Source organism: Bactrocera neohumeralis, chromosome 2 (assembly GCF_024586455.1).
Source record: "Bactrocera neohumeralis isolate Rockhampton chromosome 2, APGP_CSIRO_Bneo_wtdbg2-racon-allhic-juicebox.fasta_v2, whole genome shotgun sequence".
NCBI classification, from domain to species: domain Eukaryota; kingdom Metazoa; phylum Arthropoda; class Insecta; order Diptera; family Tephritidae; genus Bactrocera; species Bactrocera neohumeralis.
In genome coordinates this window covers 87,519,642-87,546,841 of record NC_065919.1, presented here as the reverse complement: position 1 = coordinate 87,546,841, position 27,200 = coordinate 87,519,642, and the positions used below count along the sequence as shown (strand labels likewise).

Here is a 27,200-nt window from a genome sequence, read left to right as displayed (position 1 = left end):
TTGACACCCTAAAGTTGTCTCAAAACCTACATATGGTAGGGTATACCTAGGGTGTCAATATACAAGTATTTACAGACATATACTATAAATGGGTATATCGAATTCCGAGGTGAACTTACTATAATGACTGGACTATGCGGTTACTTCCGGGTATTACAAACTTTTGCTCTATAATTTAACTGAAACATTTCGGGATTTACACTGTGAGCCACTGTAGCTAAAAATTACACATTTAGTACTTGTTTTTCCCCGGAATAAATATAAAAAGCAAAATAATTTCACCAACACTTAATAATATGTTCTTGAGTATTCACATTTGAGAGTGCTTATTCATAGATTTTTAATCTTTTATTGTCATTTGTGCAACTCTGCTACGCTCAGCAAAACATTGAGCGATTTGCTCAGTATGAAATTCGCTTTCGGTCGGTTAGCATCGCTTTGGAACCGGTGAAACAGCGTGCGAGTGCGCGATCCGTGAGATAATTCAGAGATAATTCAATCAAAATAAAAAGAAAAGAGCAGACGCTAAAAAGCAAAACAAACTTAAAAAACGTGCGTTTTGCCAACGCAGAAGAGTCAGTTTACCACTGATTAAGCAGCGAAGCAATAAAAAGTCTCAAGTTTAAGGTAAGATTTTGGTGATCGCGGTGATCTTGTTGGTGTTTATTTGCACTCTTATATATGTATGTACAAATGTGTACCTACATTCGTTGACGCGATTGTCAAATATTTGATGGAAATCGCACGCAACACATACGCTTGTGAAAAATATATTTATAAAGGGTGATTCACTCCGCGCGGGTATTTTTCCTGCAGATTACGTTGTGTAATTTGCAGAAAATAGAAAAGGAGTTCACAGTCTTTCTTTCAGTTCTTGTAGCCCTTAGTTATAATCGTTCACAGAATATTGTTGTTACCCTTTGCAAATTTATCACATTTGTTATCTACCTCAGCTGGTTTTTCTAAGAAATCGTTTACACGACTCACCAGTATTTCGCTTGAATAAAGTGCCACCCGTTTGAAGATTATGAGTGCATTTAATATATGCATATTTATGTATGCACTTTTAATTATTAATTTTAAAATTGAAGTATTTGTTTGGCTGCGAGCGAATTGTCGATCAGAGAGCACAACAAAATGCTCTCCAACCGCTTTATTTGTTGAGCACTTCCAATGAGTGAGTGTAAACAAGCATACTTATGTAAAATGTATGTGAATATATGTAGAAGTATCGACTTCTTGCCAACTAAATGAGCAATCGCAGGCAAAGGTGAGCAAACATTGCAATTTAATTATTCTCAAATACTAACAAGAGATCTCATATTTAATTAGACTTACATGTGTATTTTATGTAATTTATAAACTTGAAATAAAGGGTTTTCCAATAAGAATTTTCAAGAAAATTTTGGCGAAGTAAATATTAAGTTTATTTTACTACAAAAGTCATTAAAAATGCTTCAGTTAAGGCATGCCTAACCTCGTAACCAATGGCGATAATACTAGTATGAGTGCCAGGGCCATTGCAAAGCTGACGAACTGGTTGGAAAAGGCAGCTTAGCCCAGCCATATATAAAAAGGGAACGAGTCGGAGATCCGTTCTTAAGGTTGAAAATCCTACCAAACCTGTTTGAAGAAGCTGTTTGGAAGAATCCGAGATAGAAACATCTCAAAATTTCTTTCTTGATTGCACAAACTTTGTGAGCTTAAGCCGCTGGGAGCTTACATCTTCAGACATTTCAATAAGCTGGTGGAAAATAGAACGACTAAGCAGATTGGTATTGACCTCAAACAACTCTCGGCAAAGTGGACTTTCATATTCTGATTACAGGAGCCTTCACAAAGGACTGTATATAGTCAGTGACGGATTCAATGAGGAATAAGTAATATTTTATATATCTCTAATTCGTTCACTCAGCGTGATTCTTCAGAAAGAATCGATTGATCTGGCAAACGCATCAAATATGATAGATACACTGCTTGTAAGGTTCCGAAGTCAAAGACGAAAAGCTGAGGAACATTTTCAATCTATTTATTCCGACACGAAAAAACTGGCGGTAGAACTTAAAATTTACGAAGAAAAACAAGAGAAACCAAGAATCTGCGGCCAACAAACAAAACGCGAAAATTTCTGCATGAGAACTTGCGAAGACAGTGTCTCAGTGTGCATTTCTCTAAGATCTGAAGACGCGCTTTTCTAGAGAAGTATTGGATGGATTTCAACTGAGTTTGCTGTTTCCAGAAAAAGTATGTGCTTTGAAAATCTAAGAAATGGAAAATCTTATTGATTGCTTGATAGAAAGATTCAAAGGCCTTTTGGGGGGCAAAGTCAAAAGACAACAAGTTACCGACTAATTCATTGGAAACTTTGAAGAACTGCCAGAACCATAATTAGTAGGTTTCTTCGCTTTTTGGGTACACTTCCTGTGACGAATGCGAGCTCTGAATGCTCTTTTTCCACACTTCGCCGCATGAAAACGTGGCTGAGGACGAACATGCTTCAAGCTACATTGATCGGTCTGGCGTTGCTTCACACGCATCTTGACATTGAAGTCACTGCAGAAGAAGTTCTCGAAAGATTCTCAAAACATGGCCCACATCGTTTTGTTTTGTGAAAATTTTCTATTCAATATGTCTCAAAAAAATTTTTGTTTTATTTATAATTGAATCGAAACTGTTTATAGTGTATAAAACAACAAACTGCATAAGATCGAATTGCAATTTGAAAAAATTATTAGAAAAATTGTTTCTCAACACAGAATCCAATGATCCGACATGACCTTGTATTCAACTTCTTTTCTAAATTTCATAAAATTTCTAATTAAAATAAGCAAACAAAATAGTTTTATCGATAATTCTACATTAGTAGTTATATAAAACGGGAATAACGTCACACAGGACCCTGCTCCCTTATAACGTCATTCAGCAATTTGATTGAACTAATTGAAAGGCCAAATGCCGCTCCATGAAACCCTTCATTTTGCAAATATCGTAAACCAAATGATTGCGAAATGGCATTTCAAGAAGTGTACACATACTTAAACTTACAGTTATTTACCATTGCAAACACACACACACGTATAAGAGTCGACTTGCATACACATTTCATCGAGACACTTGACTGGAGTGATTAAAAGCCTTTGGCGTTGCAAGTGGTTTCCAATTTCAGTACAAACGTTATTGTAGTGCGCCCGTGTTGCATGACCCGCAACAAATCGGACTGACCGAATACATTAAGGAAAATCTATATAATGTCGGCTGGTGCCGATTTCCAGCTTACTGACCAATTAAAGATTTTAATTATAGCGGTAAGTTGCAGGTTGCACTCTCTTTATAGAGACTTCATTGCGGGTGCTGAGTTTCTTTTCACAAGCGCGATTTCCTACAGGGTGCGTAGACATACATACATATGTAGATATTGGCGCTTCATTTCTGGAATTTCAATTTTACACTTGCACTGCAACACACGTACGCGTACTTTGTATATGTGTGTGTGTGATTTGAAAATCAACCAGCACTTGCTGCCACGGGTCTTCTAAAGAGCGGCGTCCGCGCAATTGTGTGCACCAAATGCTTCCGGAATTTCGGTGGCTGCAATGTGCCCGCACACACACACACACATATGCACGCGCATAACTCTAACTGCGTTGCCTTAATTTTTGTTTTACCTGCTTTTGATTTTCTTTTTGAATTCCATTTCCTTTATTTTCTGCGAAATTTTCACAACTGGCTGTGGTGTTGCAAGGAATTTTTACGAGCGAGCGTTGCTGCCACACGCCGTTTTGACTGCAAATGCACTGTAACGATGCTCATATGCGTTACAGGGTGAGCCAAATACACATTTTTTAATTGATTAATATGGAATCCTTTCGCCTTCGATCAGCAAAGTATCGAGTAATTAATTAAAAATAAAAAATTACAATTTGACAATTATCCGGTTTGGAGAATGAGCGTATAGAAAGCATTACAGCTTCTACTTCCAACTTGTGCGGGTGGCTCTTCCCAACTGCGAAAATTTTAATTTGGACCACCCTTTATAGAACACCGGCTCTGCTTGCCTTAAGTGCGATTTTTCTTGCCACATTTCCTTTCGACTTGTTTATGTTTGTGCGTGCGCGGCATGGAGTTTTACTACCTTCTTTGTTTTGGTTACGGCATTCTGCCTCAACTCGTTTGAACGTGCAACCGACGCATACGAGGCACACATCCGTGCGTGTGTATGTGTTGTAGCGAAGCAAAAGGTGCTTAATAAAGTAAAGCGGAATCACAATTAACTGCACACCATTGCAAATAAACAGACAAGCGCAACTGAGTAAACAACGGCGAATCGAACGAGCAGACAGAGCAGCGACTCAGCTGAAGTCTCTTCAAGCTCTTGGCCTTGTGATTGCACACTTTACTGGTGAGACTACCTATGGGTGTTTGAGAGAATGGAACCATCCACGAGAACTATAAACTTATACCAACCATACTTCGAATAACGAAATTTTTGGAAAGCTGTCAATTCGACCAATTTTCGAAATACAGTCAGCAGAGTTTGGTTTGAAAGTCACGTTGTTTTAGTAATGAGTGAAAATCCTTAAATATTCTTTTTAAAATTGTCGGTTAAGAGTATGTGAATCTTAAAATTTTTCGCATGACTACTATGTGTAGTCCTTTGTGAGGCCATAGAAAGAAGTACTCCTGTGTTCAAACTTATAAAACGCTTAGTGGCCAATATAAATTTGCACAGGCGTTTAATTCCTACTCCCGCCAGTTCGGTGAGATGTCTGAAGGTCTGCGGGTCCAAATGTTTAGGTATTGACCACCCAAACGCGGGACAGTCAAGAAGGAAGTGTTGAGCTGTTTTCACCTCATCTTTTTCCATACAGCTTCTGCAGATGGCGTCTGGTAGGATTCCCAGCCTTGCTGGGTGGATGCCAATAGGGTAATGGCGCGTTAAAAGCACTACATCTAGGGAGAGGCTAGCCGTACTGAGGGCAAAGAGATCACTAGATCTCTGGCGATCGATCTTGGACCAAAAGACTTTTCGACAGCGCATGTACCGATAGTGGACCAGCGCTAGCCAAGCTTCCGCGAACACAAGAGGGTACGGGAATACCGACCTGAATTCTACCGATAGCGGTTCTGGAGTAACTTTTCTTGCTAGCTCATCAGCTTTACAGTTTCTTGCGATTCCGTTATGGCCTGGCACTCATACGATGCTATTGATAACGAGGTTAGGCACTAATGAGTTTAAGGATAGTATCGTGGTGATATGATGAACCTATAGAATTTAAAATCGTCGGACTCTAATATCTGAAAAAAAGTTTGGAGTTCAAATATTGCCAACTTCACCAGTTTCTGCGGCCTTAGTAGTATTTAAAATTTTCATCTCGCTTCTAAAGAACGGAATTTTGCGATCAACAAGTATATTTAATGCACAAAAACCGATATAAACCGGAAAACTTAGTTAGGCGACCTCTCAAAAATGGCACTTGACGTCGTTATAATACTATGTTACAGCAATTGCACCTAGGCATACTTACGTATATATATATATGTATGAGAGTCACAAAAGTATTCCCGCTCCAAATAATCATATATCTACACCTGTGATTTGGTAAACTTATAACCATATACATACATACACATATACATATATGTATTGACTTACATACCCATGTAAGTATGTATGTATATTCACACGAATTGTTGCACCAGCAGCGCGGGAAAGGAGAGACGCACGAATAGATAAACACGACAGCGACTTGCGGTGATGGTTTTAGTTTACTAAACAAATAGAAGTTAATGCTGTACAGCTAAGGATAACAGCGCGTCGCTGCAACGTCCGTACTTATGTATGTATGTATGTGTGTGTGTGTGTGAGTAAACGAGTCCATATCTCCTGCAGCTGTTTCGCAATAACAATGTCTGCTAGCATCTTTTACATGAGATAGGAACTGAAAATGCTTCAACTTTAGTTTGCTAAGACTCACGACTCACATATGTGCGTGTGTGTGTGTGCGCATTTGTAGGGTATAACTCTGCGCGGCTGTCTTCCGAAATACGTGCAGGTGAATAATAAATGTCTTGTGATATGTCAAAGTTTTTCTCATTACTGCAAGACTTTCATATAGACCGACGTTAAAACTGTGTAAAGTTCGTTAGACATGCGTTTTCAAGGTCAGCACTTAAGTTTACGGTACACACGGTGGATATAGCTGTAGATAATTTTTTCAATGTACAGATGTAAGCATGTATAATCTTGATAAAAAAAAACCTCTAAAAAAACTCTATAAGTCACTCATTATTCACATCCTGCCATATGGTGCAGAGACGTGGACGATGACAACATCTGATGAGTCGACGTTACGGGTTTTCGAGAGAAAGGTTCCGACGAGCTGAACGAGATATACGACGGCATTGACATAGTTCAGCGAATCAAGAGACAGCGGCTGCGCTAGCTAGGTCTTGTTGTATGTTATGGATGAAATCACTACAGCTCTGAAAATATTGACGCAGTACCCGCCTAGGGAAGCAGAGGTAGAGGAGGATCTCTACTCCGTTGGAGAGATCAGGTGGAGAAAAACCTGCCTGCGCGTAATATCTCGAATTGGCGCCAAACTGCAAAAAGAAGAAACGACTGACGCGCTGTTGTTAACTCGGTTATAACGGCCTTAGCGGTATCTACGCCATTAAAGCAGAATAAGAAGTATTGCTGTGATATACATTATAATTCTTGTCGTTGTAGCAATTTCATAGAACAAGCGTAATCCCTGATATTAGTCCAATAATGTCTATGTCTTTAGGAAGAAAAAGGGTTTTCCGTTTAGAGATCCAATGTTTTCGTTTCTTTCCAAGATATTTCAATCTCATAAAACTCATTCCTCTTTCACTTTACTTTTGGTGTATTGGCTTCGCGGGGAGTAAAGGACCACTATTGTTATATTTACACAAAACTAAGCAAAGTACTTCAATCCACAAATATGGTGCATAATTTTCGAGAAGCACTCTTGTCCAGTTAGCAATTTGATAATTCTCAATTCACACATGTCTACAGTAGATTACATATGTCAGAACAATCACTTGCAGTCAGGTAAGGCAGTCGTGTTCTACGAAAGGATTGCAATTGGATTCTAAGTAGTAAACGTGCAGCAGCCGGCAGAATCTTAGTTTACCCAAGCAGGTTTTTCTACGCAAACACGCTTGCATGACGGTAAATAGTCCAGACGCAGTTAAAGCCTGAAGTTATGATGAAATGTGAGAGTACATGTGTACCTGTTCGCTCAAAGTGGATGCCACACAAGCCCATATATCACAGCAAAGTGGCAGCTAAACTCACCCAGCCGACGTTGAAAGCCAGTCACTGCTCACACACATTCACATCTATGTGCATGTGCATGTGTGTGTGTGCACTGGTCTCATCTGGGTGCAAAGGTGCGCTGTTACGCATGCTGGTGTGACCAGCGAACAGGCAAACAACAACTCGAAACACATGTAAATGACTTCGCATGAATATGTATGGGCCGCATATGTACGTGTGCAACCGCAAATGGTGTGAAAACCCAGCGACCACGACACACAATACAGCAATACAACAATACACAGCGGCAGCAATTACTGTCCATAACAAAAGCCAGAATGTAAACAGAACGACAGCGGCAGTGTGGCAAAGGTCTCGCGCAACGGCATCTTACCCACCTAACTATCAGCCGGTCAATCTGCCGAGTGAATGGCTGACGCGAATTGTGCTGCATACAGAAAATTACTTTGAAAAAGAAAGAAAACACACGAAGCGTCTGTGTATTTGTGCCCTGAGCCGTCTCGGTTCAGAGGCTGAAAGCCGCAGAGAACGCTTTGGCGCTGTTTGTTTGGCGAAGAAAGAACATCGCACGGCAAACAGACGAGCCGGTCAGCAAACACAAGCCGATGACGATGGCAAGGAGGCGACAGCGGTGGCAGCGACAGACGCTCATTGCGCCCGGCGATGACTTATGCAGATAGCACGAGGTGCGCACAGCAAGTGAGCTTAAGCATTTATGTTTCCACTGTGCGGCAAGCAATTCGGTGAACCGTTCGGTCGCATGCTGAAGGCGCACACACATGCAGCACTGAATGCTACCAATGGTGGCGGTGGGTGCGCCGATGCCATACGGTGGCAGCAGGTCACATTAGCTGCCGAAAAAGTTGGACGCAAAGGTGGTGGTAGGAATGTGCGGCAGGCACAGGCGATGACCAGGTATATTTTTCATGTGTCTTCCTTTACTCAAATATACCCATTAGGGTGGTTCAAAATTGTGTATGCTATTTCAAGTTGATAATAATTGCATTTCTCGACTTAAAAGCCATCTCTTGTCGAATTGCAATAATAAGTCGCTGACCAATACCGGATATTTGTATTGTATTTGTAGTTGTATTATGAATCCGAGAAAACCAGTATACCAGATATTATTATCAGGAACCCACGAATTCAAGGTAACTTTTATACTATATGTATTATATATGGGTGCGTTGAGGGCAGCAGTGGCTACCGGAGATTTTCGGTTAAAGACCTGCGCGAGCTCTCTAAAATGCGGTTGATTTTCGTTTATCCGAAAAAGATTATTGTTGTTGTTGTTCTAACGGTTATCTAATCCTCGTTAGGAAGGTAAGGATTATCTGGGTTGTCGTCGCTGTCATCTAACAGGAGTCCCAAGAAACGTGCTGTGTCGACGGGTTTGGACCAATGGGCAAAGGGCGTCAGATAAGTGGGGTTGGAGGGGCAGGCAAAGAGGTGGCCAGTGTCATGCGGGGACTCATTGCATTGTTGGATATGTCGGGGTCTATTCCGGATAAGTAGGAGTTTAACCTGCCACAGTATCCAGAACGAAGCTGCGTAAGAGTCACTCTCATTTCTCGTGGCAACTCGAGCTCTTCGTCTGCAGTGGGTGGTGGTTTAACTACAAGAACGCCATTAATTGGAGGGGAGTCGATGAAGGTGTTGATGGCTCCGCAGTGAATGGCGGTCAGTGCTCGTCAGAAGTTAGTTGCGTCCAAAGTCCGGTCGGCGTATTGTGTAATGTCGTCGACGTAATTGAGGAAAGTCCTCTTTCACATTTTTCTAAGCCGCTGGTGTGCCATCAAAATTTAATAATTTCAGCCTCGGGAGGCTCAATAAAAATTATCGATATAAAAGTAATAAAACAATATTATTTAATCAAACAACAACAAAAAAGCATTGGAATTAAATACAGTAATTATTGTACCATCGGTTTGGACCAAAAATTAAGAGCTTAGCGTCTTCCAGGAAAACTGAATGGAACTTTTTTCTTAACAACTCAGAGACAACCTGAGTCAAGAAAAAAATAAAAGAGCAATAAAAACTTAGAGCCCACAGGAATAACCCTTGCAAGACTTTTCATCCAATATAAAAAAATTTCTATAAAAATATTTTGTGCATTAAAAATTTCTCATTATATTCTTGAACTTTGACCTTTATATCAATTCCGAGTACTTTCAACTTCAATTTCTACATAAATTTTCCGAAAGTTTTTAAGTTCCACAAAATTTGTTTTTTTTTTTTGCTCACCCTAATGCAGACTACCTTCATCATATAAGTATATACCTAACTAGATGTATAAAAGTACACGTGTAGACCGTGGTCATGCGTATGATTATGCATACTCGTACACATTTCATGAGACATCGCACCTCCACATTCCTCTGGGGCTTTTGTGCGCACAAATGGGCATTTAAGTAATTTGCACTGCTCTCCGGTGGCATGCAATTTTTCAAATGTGTAATACGACCCGCCTGACACACTGTGGTTATTGTAAGTTTTTATGCGCATTGGTGTTGTTGTGCCGGTTTTTGTGCCTTTTGCCACTGTCGGCACACGCTGCAGCAGCAATCTTTTGTTGTCAGCTTAATTTTAAGCCACCGATGCTGAGATTTAAGCCTTTCTAAATGCGTGTGTTACACGTAATTGCATCGTGAGGCGAGCGCTGGGAGCCCGTCGGGAAATTCTGAGGAGGTTGATAAGCAAGCATACTCTAGAAACACTGATTTTTATCGGATTGCGGAGTGTCTTTTATAATATTAGAAGCATTTAGGGGAACTCGAGTTAGAATAACTCGACTGATTTGGAAGCTCTTATCCACTCTAAGCTCGAGCCAAGTGCAAAGTACATATTCTTAGAAATTTTATTTCACTATCAAGTCCACATAGCGCTTTTTAGTAGGCGATTCTAGGTGGTTAAAGGTGGCTTTCCCTCCAACTCTGCCTTCTAAAACACGATTATTTTCTTATTTTTAAATCTTTGGGTTCAAAAAAATTGTTCTTAAACACATTCTCACTAAATTTCAAACTTTTCCGCTTGGGTTCGCTTAGCTTGACTTTTGACAAAGCAAGGCAGTGGCTCTTCTCGCCCAACTGCCGCATCATGCGACTTAGGCAACGGCGTTAAGTCGGCAGTTAAGTGATTTGTTGCCTTTGTGGGCTTGCCAAACGAATGCGGTTGCTGCACTTCTGAGCGACACTTCGCTTTTGATATGCTTAGTTGTTGCTGTTGTTGTAACTTTTGCATTTTTGCGCAGGCCTTTTACGCGCTAAATTAATTATGCGGACGACGGTGGCACTTGCAGCGGCACTTAGTCACTCATGTTGGCCGCGTTTGTTTTTCTCAGCACCTTTTTACTTTTCGGAGACCGAATCAACCTTGGGCTATCAAAAAACTAATAAAAACAAAAAGTAACCGCGCAATTTTTTGGCTTTTTAACGCTTCAACTACGCGAATGCATCTATGTATGCGTGTGTGTGTGTGCAATTGGAGACTCAAGAGCCCGAAAAAGTGCATATGACACGTAAACAGCAACAACAACCGAGTGTATGTTCGTAAAACGGCATGTATGACAAGTCAGCAAAAATACGCGTAATTAAGTTGCAAGTTGGAGCAACCGGCTGCGGCAGCAATGTGACAGCGCAAAAATATAAAAATGCGCCAAGTGCGGCATGCCGACATATTTCTGATACACACACATGCACGCACACATATGTTTGTATGTACATATGTGCGCCTGTGCCCACTTGCCACACTGCTATGGCGCACAAGTTTGAAAAGCTCTTTCGCAACCAATTTACGACACAGCAGCTGCCACATAGCAGGTATGCTGCCGCATCAGTCGTCATACGCGTATTCCATGACCGTTATTTATGAAATACACTCGCAAACACACACACGCACACGCGCGCAAAAATGTATTTATACTCAGTCGTTCCATTATGCGGCAGTAATTTCTTAATTTTCACCTTCCGTTCAAGCGTTGACAGCGAGGCATCACCGCTCATTTGCCCTACGCTCTTTCCGAGTGCCACACACACACACACACACACACGCACACATGCATGCACAGCAGCTTCGCATTAGCTTTGCCGCATTGCCGTTCACAAAACGGCGCATTTAATGAGTGAATGAATCCGTGCGCACTCCGCCCGGCAGCTTTGTCAGCGGCGCATTCGCTTTATCCGCCAACAGTCTGCTGATTTCGTAGAATGTCGGCCATTACTGCATAATTTAGAATAAATCTGTCCCTTTTCACGAGACATTTCTTAGTATTTTTCCCCAGAATACTCTACATATGTATGTATGTATGTAATGGCAATATCGCAAGGGGAGTAGGAATTTGAGCAAACTTAATGTGGAAAATAAAAATGTTTGAGCTCAAAAGAAAAAACGCAAACAAAGTCCAGGTTTCTGCTTTTCATTGTGCTTGCTCCTAGATTTTTAATAGTAGTGCTCATTGAAATCTAAACGTGTAAATATAGCCGATGGAAAACCTTCGTTTTCGAAATTTATTCCTAATTTTTTTGTTGCTGTAATCAGCCTTACGGACCACAACAACATTACGAAAGGACAGTAGTGGGTGGTATTCCTTAAGATTGACCGTGCGAAGGCTAATCTGTGATCAGGTTAAGCGGTTATTAAACTCTAGAAATTTGACAAAGTCCAAGTTTTTTTCATAAAATATTCAAAAATATCTCCCTAAAAGAATTTCCGAAATTTCAATATATATCCTAGTTATAGCCGAATTAGTTTCTGGTAACCGTTTTAGAGACGACATATAAGTATAGTAAAAATATAAAATGCTTTGTTTATCAAATACTAAAAAATGCTCGAAATTCAATCCTGTTCCCTAGAATATATGTCAATCAGAAACATTTAGTAGAACATCTATGGCGGTTCTGCAATTTGTCGAGCTCGCTTCGAAACACGATTGGACGATTACACGATTTTAGGCATTCGAGGCGCACTGATTTAATCATACGTTTGTGTAATGAAGGGGTTTCAGCTAAAATAAATTCCTGAAGAGAATCTCAGAAGCACCGAGATATCACTTTGCCATCTAACGTTTTAAATTTGAATTATCTATATTTCGACATTGGAAACGTCAAATACCATTCGGAAAGTGACAGTTATTCAGTAAAAAGTCTAAAATTTATGAAATGGGTCACTATTCGCTAGAAGAAAACTGGGAAATATTGAAAAAAGAAAAAAACAAAAAAAGGTCAATTTTACCGAAAAGTCATCTTTTCGGACGAGGCTCATTTCCACCTCGTTGGTTACGTTACCAAGCAGAATTGTCGCATTTGGGCCATACAGCAAACGCTTCACTCAATCTTTTACGCTCTATCTTCAAAAATCGCTTAATCAGCAAAAGAGGTGATGTCAATTGGCCTCCCAGAAGCTGCGATTTAACTCCGTTTGACTATTCTCTGTGGGGAGCTGTTAAAGATAAATGTTACGCCAACCATCCAGAAAAAATTCAAGATCTAAAGTACGAGATTCAAGCTGCTTTAGCTGCCATAAGGCCTGAAACCATCGAGAAAGTACTCCAAAATTGGGTGGATCGGATAAGCTACTGTAAACTCAGCCGTGGTGGTCATTTGTCCGAAATTGTTTTCCACAAATAAATTTCATAAAACAACCTTTTAAATAAATGTTAGACCTTTGAAAAATATCAATCCGTTTTTTTATTGACTTTTTAAATTTAAAATTTTATATGGCCCACCCTTTATATAAAAGAAAACTTAAGGCAAATTATTTATTATAGAAATCCTGTAGTATTTAGTAAAACGTTTACATATATAAAATTTGTAATACGAGTATGTTCGAAGAATACTTTTAACTACTACTTTCCTCTATGTTCAAACTCTTGAAGAAAGAGATCCACTAAACTTGACTTACTGTAGGCAAAACATGGTAAGACTTTTTAATTTAAATAATCAGGTTGGTATGACTAGTCATTTAGTCAAAAAATAATCACTAGTCTTTAGTCGTTTCTGAAGTACATAAAGTGTATTCGCCGATTTTTACGATAAGTGAAAGTATGCAACAAAGAAGTTTCATTAAATTTTGTGAAATTTCGGATGCCGAAACATTCAAAATGTTGGAAAAGGCCTTCGGCGATAATTGTTTGTAGCGAGCAGGTGTTTTTGAATGGTACAAATTATTAAAAGATGGTCGAGAACGGGTTGACGACAAACCGTGTCCAGGAGTGCCACCAACATCAACTGATGATCAACACGTCAATGAAATAAAGGAATCGGTGCTTGAAAATCGACCATTAATAGCCAGAGATCTTACTGGGATCGTTGGATTATCGGAAAAATCAGTAAAAACTAGTTTGAAAAATCATTTGGGTCTAAGAATTGTGAAAGCAGTTCCAAAAACACTCAATTCGATAAAAGGCATCGCTTTAACGTTTGTGAAACAATGCTTTCCGACTACAGTAGAATCCCGATTATCCGAAAATCAATTATCCGAATATCCGATTATCCGGACTCATTCGTCTCGGCTCTAATTATCAATTTAAAAATGTTTTGACATGTTACGACAAGTTTATTTTCGCGTCCGATAATAAATAACGAGAGAGAAGATGAAGAAGAGACTGAAACTGGGGATGTACATATGTCAAGTACCATCTCACGCAGAAGCTTTTGAAGCTCTTGATATTGCTTTTAAGTGGTTTGAAAGACACGGATCCCATACAGTTGTTACAACTGAAACGCATCAAGGACTTGGCCGCAATGAAACGATGTGATTCTTTATGTCAAAGACCAATAAAAAGTTATTTCCAACCAAAATTTTAAATTACATAGGCATTATGTAATACATTATTTATCGTTATAGCTCGGTTTTTATTTATCGTACACATTATCTAAACTACACTTGTAAAACTTATAACATAATAAAACTTTATTATAATTTAAACATTGTTTGATTTGCTTTGAAATCGATTATCCGGATTTTCGATTATTCGGAATACCCCTGGTTTTATTTGATCCGGATAATCGGCATTCTACTGTACCAAAATGTCATTAAACGTATAATGCTTGGGGATGAGTCTTGGATTTATGCTTACGACCAGAAAACACTCGATCAATCGGCCGATTTTCGTGGCAAATGTGAGCCGAAGTCGAAAAAAGCACGTCAAAGCAAGTCAAAAATTAAGGTTATGTTAACAGTTTTCCTCGATTATCTAGGTGTGGTGCAGTCCGAATTTCTCCTGACTGGCCAAACTGTCAACAAGGAATCCTATTTGAGTGCTATGTCTCGTTTATGTGAAGCTATTCGAAATAAGAGGCCGGAATTATGTGCTTAAATTTTTTTAACTAATATTGTTTATGAAAGTATCTAAAGATCCAGCAAATTGTTTTGGCTGGTCCGTAAAATAAAGTTGTTCAAGATTGCTGATACTTTAAAAATATCAAAGAAGTGTAATTGAATCTTTTAATAAAAATGTCATCCCATAGATATTTTTGGTAATAATTCACAGGCACACTGCTATGAAGATCACAGGCGCATTATTTGACATTAGATATTTAACAAATAAGGGATTTATAGTACACGAATAAAAGAATATTGAGCAAAGTTGCGTCCACTTAACAGAAAGTGCTTTCTATTCTGCCTTTAAGTAAATTACGTATTATAGTTTTTAGTCAAATTCAACGCTCTTCACATATCAAAACTTTAACTATGGATTTCGCTTTCGCTTAACTGGTTTCTGGTACACTTCAATGAGAATGCCATATGAAAAATTATGAAAAGATATCCACACAAAGCAAGTCATACAAAAATCACAGACAGTGCGCGCAAGCACTGCCGCCAGTTAGCTAAATTTGCATGCCACTCACAACGGTTCGCATGTTGCAAGTATCGAAAGCTGTAGCGACAACTCTAAAGCAACATTGAGCGCTCTCACACAGCACACAGAGCTTCCAAATTATTTCCGTATTTTCTATTATTATAATAAAAGGTTTATTGTTATGACTATAAAATTACACACAGCAACCATCGGCGACAACGACAAGGCAGGAAGCACGACGAAAAAGTAAAAGGAAGGAAGAAACGAATGAATTGCTGAATTGTTGAATGGTTGAATGGGGTGCACACTTGATTGGACGTTGTTGCTGTTGTTGCTGACGCTGCTACAACCGCTGCTGTGCAATGGACACCCACAGTCCACAGTGGTGAGCGGCTGTTGCTACTCACTTCGCTTTGCGTTATCAATAAATGTGATGTGTCGTCGGTTGTTATCATTAAAGCAGACTTCTGTGCTCTATTGCTTCACTGGCAGACTTTTGCTTAAGTGCATCAGTATGTGCGCTGGTGCTTAACTACACACGTTGGCTAAAGGGTGGCATCATTCACTATGTACATTTTAGTATTTATTTTTTCATCTATTTTGACATCTACACTTGGAAAATTCCCAACGCCGAGCGATTGCAGCAATTATACTTTAGTGAAGGCAGCAGGTTCATTGACAACGCGCACAAATAGCGGGATAATTTTGCCCGTAGAAATTCAGAAATTCATGCTCATGTCGCGCGGCGTTGCTACAACCCCCCATAAGTCGCAACAACACAATCAGAGAACAAATGTACCATGGCGCATTTACTGCTGCTGGACGACTTTCGCGCTCTAATGACGCGCTGCTGCCGCGCGAGTTCGGTTGTTGCCGCCCATAGCCGCTGGGGCTCCACAGCAGCCACGTAGCATGTTTCCACCATTACGCATATGTACATAGCTGTATAAATGTATGTATGTTTGTGAATGTGTGTGTGTGTGTAAGAGCCGCTGTTGTGAGGCTTAATAACGCGTCGCGCCTCCGGTTACTCAATTTAGCCTCCTAATTGTGTTGATAGCGCAGCGCAGCGTTGCTGTACGTAACCCATTGGCATTTTATAGAGTAGCATTTATTGCATTTGATTTCGCTCGACTTGACTTTCAGTTCAACTTCCGACCATTCTAGTCAATTGTTGTTGCTGCGCCGTTCAAACGCGCAAATGAGAGGGTTGATTTGAGTTCATAAAATTGTCATCATCGTCGCCGTTGCTTCGTTCATTATCACACAAACCACCACCACCACCATCGGCTATCACCCAGCAGCCGTCATAATCTACAGCAGTGACAGCGGCTGGCAGCACCGGTGGCAACATCGTGAATGGTACATTAGCTGCCGCGCCACCAGCAACATTTATTTCATCAACGGATTTTTGCCGCGCTGTCGCCTTGCCGCATTCCCCCGCTGCACCAGTTGCTTCATCGTACCTCTCATCGCAATTCAATGGCACTCCACTCCACTTCAGTTCTTCACTGGTGAGTACTTCATGCCACTTCATTGTGCGTTTCATTTCATTCATTGCGGCGGCCAGTTGTAAGTCGCTGTGCGTTGTGTTGTTGTGACTTCTATCATAACGCCATAACGGGCGTGAGTTTGGCGCAAAGTCAAATATGTAACGCTTCAACGCGTCTTTTTCTCAATTACACACAATCAGTTGCTTCGAATTGTTGTATTTATATTTGTTGTAGAATTTTTCTTTGAGGCCTTACAGCACTGATTCTCTTCGTGGCTGTTCAATTAAATAACTTAAAGACCGAAGATTTTATAGACTAGTTGGACGACAAGTAGCATAAACTATTTGAGGAATATCTATGAGCTAGTTGGAGGTTTCTAGATAAGATTCGTCAAATATTAAAAGTTGTTCATAATGTTGTTCGGAATAAAAATATTATAAAGTATATTCTTCCTTCGTATCGAAATCGCTTCAATAATTTCTTCGTATATATGCTTATTAAGAAGCATGTTCTTTCCTGCATGGTATTTTTAACGAGATAGTACTTATGTCTTAAGATTGATAGATAAATAAATGAGGATTGCAACGCGACCTAAGATCAATTGTGCCCTCTCCAACGTCACAACGACTCACTTAGCCCCAGCATATTGATAAATTCTTATATACTGCTCTGTGCTATTGATGCGATGTGATCCCTATCAGGAAGCATGGGTCCAAGGGTCGTCACCCTGCGTCTACAGATTGCTGAACAGTCAATCAGCAGGTGCTCTGGAGTTTCAGGCTCTATGTCGCAGAACCGACAATTTGCACAAGAAGCTAGGTCCATGTTATATAAGTGCTTGAGCTTACAATAGCCAGAGTAGAAAGCGAAAAGTAGCCGGAGTTCGTCACTTGGGAGTTTGGTTACATATGTAAACCTGCTGAGGTTGTAACCACCCATTAAACACTTGGCATGGCACATGCCTTGGAGTTGTTGCCAATAGCTCACCCTGACCACTCCTTCATCCTTGCGAACCAGCTTCTACATGGCTCCAACCGCAATAAAAGGTTCTTGTTGGTGGATGCTGCGGAGCGGGCGAGCTCATCGGCCAGTTTATCCTCGGCTATACCTTTATGGCCGGGCACCTAGGCAACGTGCACGCGGTTACGATCTGGCAGACTGTTCAGCCGTTCTATATACTCCTGCACCAGTAGCGATTTGATCTCGTACGCAGAAATCGCTTTAAGTGCCACATGGCAGCCGCTGTGTATGGCTATACGTACGTTGCGATAGTTGCGTTGGAGGTTTATGAATTATAGTTAAAACCTCTGCTTGAAATATGCTCAGAAAACTTCCCATAGGTATGGAGTGTTTGGTGCATGGTCCTGTGACTCCTGAAACAATTCCCTCCGATGTTTTTGTGCCGTCGGTGTACCACTTGATTGTACTATCCCTAAGCAGTAGCTCGAGGGTAGCCTTAAACTTCTTACTGAAATTTACTATTTTAGTAGTGCTATCTCTTGAGAAAAAAGCCAATTTTATTTCGCCACTTAAGTCCTTCATAAACCAGAATGAGATGGCCTTAACTCTGCCAAACCCTTCTGCTGTCATTTGAAGCAATGTGTGTTCTGACCGATTACTATGTCCTCACTTCTTACTAATAGTAGATACTGAATCGAATTGAATCAAAACTGTTAATTCGTATTTATTCGAAAGAAATCGGGCATAGTAGGAATAAGATTATAATTAACTGAGAAGAACCAAAGTTAAACTCATATAAAGCGCGTGTGATTTCATAGCTTCTTCCTTCGCTATTTACCTTAAGAGTTCCCCTCTTGAAAATACTAAGAACTATGCTTTTTCAAGAAAAGTTCAACGGGAAAGGTAAGCTTTATTAAATTTGGCACTATTCAACGAAAATTAATAAATATTCTGTTAGAACTTTGAAGTTACTACCTTTATCGACCTATACAAACTCTTAAATCTCCTATTCACGCTGCCATAATCAAGTTTACGAAAAGCTTTTCCACATGAGCCAAAATCTAACTGGGACAGAAGTTTTCTACATTTATCGGATAACATCGAACGTACCAAAAGCTAACTGCAAAAATCTGTCTACGAATAGTCTAACGAATTGTATAGAAATTGTATTTGAATACCTTCGCCCCTTAGCATTATCCATCGAAGCTGAAGAGCTGAAAGCTGCAGAGTACTGCGCCAACTGCTAGTACGTGGTCAAGTTGAAAAGAAACATTGCAGCCACACTAGCAACAAAAACACCAATACACATTTTTACAGTTATGTACTTATTATGTGGCGGGCGACCGGAGCCCATTAAATGTAGCTTCAACCTCTAATCAATCCAAATTCAAATATTTACCCATTCCTCCACCCACAGAACCCAGGCCGCTTAGTGGACGAGTGCAGGCATTACAATATAATTCCAGATAGTTTTGAAGCGAAAAGGCAAGTTGCCGAGTCCAACGGATAGACTATTCACTTGGCAGTCTGCAATCACTTTCCGGCGAGATTATGTTTTTATTGTTCTCGTATTTATTTGCAAGCTGCACAAATTGCTGCCTGCCACCCATTGTCGATGGTGTGTTGTGGTAAGTGTGTCAATGGTTGCCTGCTCATCGACTGAGCAGACAGACGTCGGCAGCAGCCATCGCATCGCAGGCGACAATGACGCCAGAGCGTCAATGCCTTCGTTACTCCATTCCGGGCCACTTGACGATACTCAAGCGACTGCCACTTTGATAGTGGTTAAAGTGCCTTCAAGTACTACGTAGTCCGCCACGCTCTAGCCGACGGCAGTGCGCGCTCCAAGTGCTTCGCAAGCAGGATAAGCGTGAAATGTGGGCTGCTCAGCCTGCATGGGTTGCTTGGTATGTGTTTGGGGGTGGAAGTAGGGCAGTGGTTTTAGGCGCTTTTATTGTTGTAGCACGCTGCTATGAAGTGCTGTGGTGTGCCACCAGTCAAAGCTTGACGACCGACCGACCATGCAGCTGCAACAGTGAGTGACTTCGGCACGCAGTCCGTTCGTCAGCCAGTCAGCAGTCAGGCGTTAGTCGAGAATTGCATTGCCCGAGCCGTATTTTGATGATTTTGGTGCGCTCAGTTTACGACTCCAAGGCTTCGAGTCTAAGCATATCAATTCTTGGCTATTAATTGTACAACCGATTGGCGCACACGCAACCAAGCATATGTGTTGGCATGTGTGTGTGTGCCCATAAAAGCTTTTGCAAGCGTATTTGCCCAGAAATTAATTTTTCATGAATAATAAAAGCAAGTGCAATAAAATTGCAATAGTTGCTCAGGCGCGTGTGGCCACACGCCCACACGCCCACAACTGCAAATAAGTAATTTAATTCCTTTTAGCCCAGCAGGACACATAAATTACTCAAAAACGCATGCTTTCGCAAGCTCGAAGTTGTTTGACTGCTATCAGATGCGAGTATAAAAAGGAGGAAATGTAGGAATATTTTAATTGGTGCGAACAGAGAACTGAGGCAACGGTTTAGTTATTATTTGTACAGTTAAATAAACTATTTGTATTTCATTTCGTTATTTTCCAGGTTTTACCGTATTGGAATGGATCTTAGACTTGCACTTTCATGAGATTGTTTTAAATATTTTCAAACCAAAAACGAAGGTATTTGTGAATCCAATAAAAAACAAAAAAAAAATCAAGAAAAAATGCTAACCTCGGCTGGACCGAAGCTAAAATAGCCTCCATTTTTTGCAGCAACTACAGGGTGTCTCCTGAATCTTGCTGTTATACAAAAGCAAACCGTAACTAAAATTGAAAACATAGCCTTCCAACAGTTTGCATCCAAAGGAAAACCTTATGCAGGTCCTTTCCATAAACTACCTTTAAGTCGATTTACGGTTACATAATGAGGAAAAAATATTATCCTTCGACCGAATTAGAGAACCTGATAAACGATCGAAGAACGCCGAAGAATATCATGCATTACATGATCCAATATAAGGTGGTCTGGGACAAAGTGAGGGCTTGGGCAGCTGTAGCTATATAAGAGGAGGAAAGAATGGCAATGTAGCGAAAAAAGAAGGATTAACAGGACTTAGGGCAAAAACCGAGTAACTGAAGTGCCTAATGGCTAATCTTGACCCCACGATGTAATACCTAACGCCAGTCCCGTGTGCCGAATACAAGCAATGACGACGGGGTTCAGGGTTTTAGTGCGTAGGCGTACTGTGCCGCAAGTCCTGCTTGGGTGTAGTCCCAAAGAAGGTGTATTATAGTATCTTTAGTGAACGATACGAATCGTACATATCGTCCGTAACAATAACGGTATCTTTGAAGATTCCCCCTCCAACAAAATAAAAACATATACTGAAAGTATACTAAAACTGTATTTTACAATAGTCAAGAATGTCTTAAGGTATCTTAGAATTGATAGAGACTCGCAAAAAAAAGTACGGGAAGATTTACTTTTGATGGTACAAATGGCATAATTGCTTCATGCTTTTGAGCAGTGGACGAAAAATCGTCTGACAGTATATTGGCAGATGCTAAACATGGAATCATTTGATCACATTGATCTTGCTTCCAAAGCGGGATCCATGTCAGCCATGTCAACGGCATTCGCATTCTATTAAGGACAGAAGTGAGTGCCGCTTTTTTTAGTATTGAAAAAGATAACCCGTTTTATAGACACACATTCAACCTGCCTACAGACTTTAAAACATGGATACAGTAGAGACCCGCTAATCCGGATCAATTAAAACCGGCCCCTATCCGGAATACAAGGAAATCCGGATTACCAAAAACATATCAGAACTATGTATTATGAAAAAATATTTATAAATTTCTGTTTGTTTATTATAACAAATAATACACATGTTCCAAAAAAACAAAAAAAAAACTTAAACCAATAAAGCATAAAAGCGAATGTAGTGAATAATAAACATGTGATCCGGATTAGAGAATACGGATAGAGAATGTCGGTCCGGATTACAAGGGACATAATAAAAATTCTGAGTTTTTTAACCCTGTTCGGATTAGCGGGACTCTACTGTACTTGATATGAAACATTTTAACTAAAACTTTTAGGGCCGAACCGAGAACTCTAGAGTAACAACAAATATAACTAAAATTCATATTAAACGCTTATGGACAGCGCTTTATTTTTTCCTAACCGAACAGTAATAAGTTCTTAATTCAGCGCCAAGCTATTGCACAACAAATGATTTGAAATTATTAACAAAAGAGAATGCTTCTAAGAAAAGTGCTTAAATTATAATATTTTTTGGAAACAATTCAATTACATTTTAAAATTTTTCATAAAACTCAGTTCACTGCCAAAATTTATAAAATGCATACATTCATTAACGAACACACTGCAATGTTGTTATACTATGCCTGCTGAATAAATCCTAAATTCATTATAAAGTCACCGTGATTCTTTGTCGCAGAGCATGCTGCTGAATTTTACTTGCAAATTTTTGAAATTTTGATTCGGCGTTAATTGGCACACGTTTCTGCCGCAGTGACGCTCTGACGCTGGCACTTAAACCCACTGCACTTTGCCCAACAAATGTCCTAGACACACTAGCACACTCCCGCACCCACTCAAGCAGGCGCCCACTCATGCCCACACCGGAGGCCGTCAGCCATTCTCACTTGCAAGCTCAAGCGCTCGCCAGCAGGACTCGCATTTATCGCGCGTTATTCCGTTGTTGTGTTTATAGCTTGTTCGCTCATTCCCTTTAGCGCACATTCGCCCGATTCGCGCTACACCCTCCCACACAGGCACGCACGCACACACTCACTCACACCAACACCCACGATTGCTTTCTTCTTTTTGCCAACCATCTGCTCGAATTGCTTTTACTACTTGTTGTTATTATTGTTGTTGTTATTGTGTAGTTACCGTTGTTCTTACTTGACAATTCAGTTGCGCCGCACGGCGGTTGTTATTATTTTTATTTTCCGCCTCTTCCGCTCGAATCGGATTGTGTGTATTTTATTTGATTTGTAATCCACCCCGCCTAGGACTCGCCGTTCTTTATGTTTTGGTTTTCACTAACTTCTGTCGTTTGCGTTATTGTTGTTGTTATTGGCACGTTATTGCCTTGTATTATGCATTTCACTCACTTTAACTTTTAAGAATTTAAACTTGCTCCTTTAATTTGCGCTGACACTCCACTTTCAATATTTCTTCACAATTCACTAGACTTTCTTCTACGCACCGGATTTTTACACTCACTGTGGCACCGCATCTGTGTGCAAATATTTTGTATAGATTGATTTGCTTTCTTTATGGTTCATTTTATTTGGCTATCTATTTTTATTGCTAACAATTTTATTTATTAACAACGTGCGCACACTTTGTTGTTGCATACAGCCTAGCGCGTCTGCTGCACTGCATTCGAATATTGTGGACTTTTCTGCGTTGCGTCCGTAACCGTCGACACAGATGTGTTTTAAACCACTTTAATTCTTCGACTGAATGCTTATGTTGCGTTTGCCTGGCCGTTGAGTCCGACACTGTCGGTAGCGGTGGCGTTCGTGTGACTTCCGATGGCTGCTCGTTGGTTGAGAGCGCGTGAGAGCGCAGTCAACAAATACTGCTGTGTGCAGTCAATGTGGGCATCATGTGGTGCAAACTTACTTCTAGCTGGCTTCAATTGCTTAGCTCGCGAAACTACAGTAAACACTCACTTAGAGCGAAAATTGAATTTTATGAATCGTGAATCTTCACGCATTCTTAGTCATATACGTTTTGAAGCAAATAAAATTACAAACGACGTGTTAATGCGAAATAAGATTAATTATTCCTTGAAAAATGATAACTTCATCCAAGTTACTTTCCACGAGATTTCGATTACTTTTATAGCGGTCTTTCTATATCCGGAACCAGAAGGGGAAATGCAAATTTTCAAAGTTATTAATATTAAATATTATCGGTGTTTCAAAGCATCAATTGCAAAAGCTGAGATCCTCTATACAGAGTGCTCAATAAAATCTTATATATCTTTTAACAAGACTGAATTCAGTTGAATAGAGAAGTTACAGTTCGGACTGAGTAGGCAAGTCCTCTCTCGACGAACAAAGACCAAACTCCATTAGACACTCATTATTCCCGTCCTGCTATATGGTGCAGCGACATGGACGATGACATTATCTGATGAGTCGACGTTATCAGTTTTCGAGAGAAAGGTACTGCGGAAGATTTATGGTCTTTTGCCGAATGGATGAAAACACTCCAGCTCTAAGAGTATTCGACGAAGTACCCGCCGGGGAAGCAGAGAAAAAGAATGTCCTCCACTCCATTGGAAAGACCAGTTGCAGACTTCCAATCCGCAATCGCCGCCGAACAGCGATAAGAAAGAACTGCTGGCGCGCTGTTGCAAACTCGGCTATAATCGCGTAAGCGGTGTCTACGCCAGTTTTTCTGTATAATTATGTATTTCGTAGACGCCGCAGTATATTTAAAAGACTTCATTTTTTTTTTTAATTTCAAGGCTTTCTCACTGTCTGGCGAATCTCACACTGGCTTATGCCGCCTGAAACTTCCCTAAAAAATCGTCCACCGCTTGCAGGCTTCTTGCGTTATTGCGCAATGCAAAATTTCACTTTCCTTACGATTTTCGCGCCGAAGTGCCATGTCTTCCTCCCGTCATCATTTCCGGTTTCCGTCGCGCGCGCACCGCTCTTCTTTATGCTCACGTGCTCTCACACACACGCACCCGCTCTTTGCATACTCAAGTGGTGGAAAACAGTTACTTGTCAAATTGTGGTTGTCAGAAGTCACAGTTATTTACCGCTTTATCAGCTAATTAGATTTTTATTGGCAATGTGTAATTTCTGCGCATTTCCTCAAAATGTCTGCGTTGAATTTTTACAATTTCCGAACATTTCCACCCACTTCCGCCCGCACTGTAGTACGTTCGCAAACAGCAACAGCCGGCATGCCTCGAAATTTTCAAGGCATTTCAACCCCTGTGTCAATACGCTTTCTGGCACTGGGTGCTTCCGCTTTTGGGCGGGATATACTTCAGTCACCAAGCGTTAGACAGCTAATAATGGTGACGAAATCAAATTGGCGCACTCGTCGGAATTTATTATAATAAATGCCCATAACTCATGGTGTAGGTGTTGATATGCACAGCCTTACAAAGGGCCATCAGTCAGTTATGATGCCTATATAAATGAAAGTGAGAAATAATTTGTTGAGGGTAAACGTGCTTTAGTTTGGTCAAAAATATGTATTAAATATTTTATTTTTATTTAAACTTGATAGGAATTGAGGATCCGACTAAAGATCTAACCAAGCGTGATCATGTCTGATTATCTGGAACCGCTTCTTCTTCTTCTTTATTGGCGTAGACACTGCTTGCGCGATTACAGCCGAGTTTACTACAACGCGCCAGTCGATTATCCTTTTCGCTGTTTCGCTGTTCGCTCCAACTGGTCTTTCCAACGAAATCAAGGTCTTCCTCTTCCTCTGATTCCGCCGGCAGATACTGATTCGAATACTCTTAGAGCTGAAGTGTTTTCATCCATTTGGACAACATGTTCTAGCCAGCGTAGCCGCTGTCTCTTGATTCGCTGAACTATGTCAATGTCTCCGTATATCTCATACAGCTCATCGTATCATCGGTTGCGGCATTCGCCGTTGTCAATACGCAAAAGATCATAAATCTTCCCCAGAAAAAGGTCCAAAACTCATTGTTGTTAGTGTTAATACTGGTTCCAAGATAAACGAAATTATCTACGACTTCGAAGTAATGACTATCAACAGTGATGTGGGAGCCAAGTCGCGAGTGCGACGACTGTTTGTTTGATGACAGTTTGATGAACTGACCATTGTCAGCTCAAGAACTATAAATCAGAAAGTCGAAGAAAAATTCGAAGTAACAATTACTTCACCATCATGCGATTAATACAAATCTAATTTATATGCTCGTTAGAGATGTATCTCTCCAGACTTTAATGTATGAATAAATATTTGATTTCAGATCCACCCTACCAAAAAAGCAACCCTACATAATGGACGAACGGGACATCTCGTTTTTTGGCAGTAAGAAGAAGGAAAAAAGCAAACCTTCCCAAAAACTAGAAGCCGAGCCAAAAAACTCCAAAGCTTCACAAAACGATAAAATAATTTCACGACCAACGACAGAGGTCGATTATAGAACAGATAATCCACACATCGGTCTTGCCATAGTGCTCAATCATAAGAATATCAAAGGTCAAAAGCCGCGTAACGGTGCCGAGAAAGATTGCAAGGATATTACAGCCTCTTTGGAAAATTACGGGTTTCAAGTGCGCGTTTATAATGATTTGAAAAAGAAGAAAATATCAACGCTTTTGAATTCAGGTGAGTGCCTCTGGCCTCAAAATTGTTGAGCAAATTCTCCATTTTTTCATTTCTCTTGTGCAGTGGCCTCTGAGGATCACAGTCAATATGATTGCTTCGTTGTGGTCGTGATGTCACATGGTGATAAAGGCAGATTATGCGCCGCCGATGATTTTTATTCAACCGAAGAGTTGTGGGAGCCCCTGCTCGGTGACAAATGCCCCACTCTACTGGGTAAACCGAAATTATTTTTTATCCAGGTAATAACCAGTGGTGGATACATTCAAAGTTTACTCATTTTAATGTGAGACGTATTTTAACCGCTTTTATTTAAGGCATGTCGCGGGACACGCGTTCAGCAGCCAGTGTTGATAGCTTCACGCGCCTCTTTTCAGGCAGCGGTATTCCCAAGTTCCGCAACGGTCGACCGAACCATGTATGCCATACCAACAACAGCTGATATTCTGGTTATGTACTCCACATTTGAAGGTAAATCATCAAACCGTATATAAAATCGATTGTTAAGACCTTATAGCTGAGTTGAGTGTGCGCTTACAAATAGATCTATATCGCATATACTCTATTTATTGCTATTTCTCTCTCTTTCTGTAATAAGTAACTTGCTCTTTAAGAACTGATGTCTACTCTTTAATGTCTGTATTTTTTCTGCAGATTACTATTCCTTTCGGAATAGCGTAAGTGGCTCGTGGTTCATACAAAGCCTTTGCAGTATTTTGAATGAGGCAGCCGAGAGCAAGGAGGCACAAACCGTTGGAGCCGAATTACTGCGACTACTCACTGCCGTTAATCGCAAAGTGGCGTACGAATATCAATCCTACAGCGACAATGAATTGATTAATGAAAAGAAGGAAATGCCGAATTTCATGTCGACACTCACCAAAACATTCTACCTGCGAGTCAAGCCGAAAAATGCCGATGCTAAGATCGACGATCTACCAGATGACGAACTGGAGAACGACTTTGATGAAAAACTGAATCGGATTTTCAATATGAATGCAGATTTTTCTACACTACCAATCAGTCCACAGTATTATATTTAAATCCAAGCATTCCCAAGGAAAGCGTTGTTATTATTCTTTACTGTTCTTATTGGCATTTACGGTTTTGTCCTTCGTATATATAACAAGACTTCATAAATTTTTTTAATTATAAGTTTTTGAATAATAAAGATCTATACACCAAGAGGAGTTGTAAACTTTTATTATAGAAATCTGTTTCGGTCAAATCCAGCCACATTTTTGTTTAACACTGTTTTCCCTTTCTCTTTATATAGC

General features: G+C 40.3%; 3 protein-coding genes across 18 annotated transcripts in view; 2 read left to right on the top strand and 1 right to left on the bottom strand.

Annotated features, from left to right (window-relative positions):
- Positions 1–23,069, bottom strand: part of LOC126768022 (collagen alpha chain CG42342) — a 264,733-nt gene extending 241,664 nt beyond the window's left edge. For 4 of the 16 annotated variants that reach the window (XM_050485878.1, XM_050485879.1, XM_050485876.1 and 1 more), the window contains exon 1: positions 22,486–23,069. The gene's annotated coding sequence lies outside the window, so the exon portion shown is untranslated. Of the gene's footprint in view, positions 1–22,473 lie in introns of all 16 variants that reach the window. The other 12 variants (XM_050485868.1, XM_050485869.1, XM_050485872.1 and 9 more) reach the window with 6 other exon arrangements.
- Positions 526–27,113, top strand: LOC126768026 (caspase-3-like). Its single transcript, XM_050485887.1, has 5 exons — positions 526–627; positions 25,565–25,926; positions 25,990–26,165; positions 26,241–26,394; positions 26,578–27,113. Exons 2-5 carry the CDS (start codon positions 25,596–25,598, stop codon positions 26,964–26,966), a joined length of 1,050 nt encoding a protein of 349 aa, XP_050341844.1. The 5' UTR covers positions 526–627; positions 25,565–25,595; the 3' UTR covers positions 26,967–27,113.
- The window catches only part of LOC126768027 (caspase-3-like), a 29,490-nt gene continuing 2,815 nt past the window's right edge, over positions 526–27,200 (top strand). The window contains exon 1 of the mRNA XM_050485888.1: positions 526–627. The gene's annotated coding sequence lies outside the window, so the exon portion shown is untranslated. The remainder of the gene's footprint in view (positions 628–27,200) is intronic.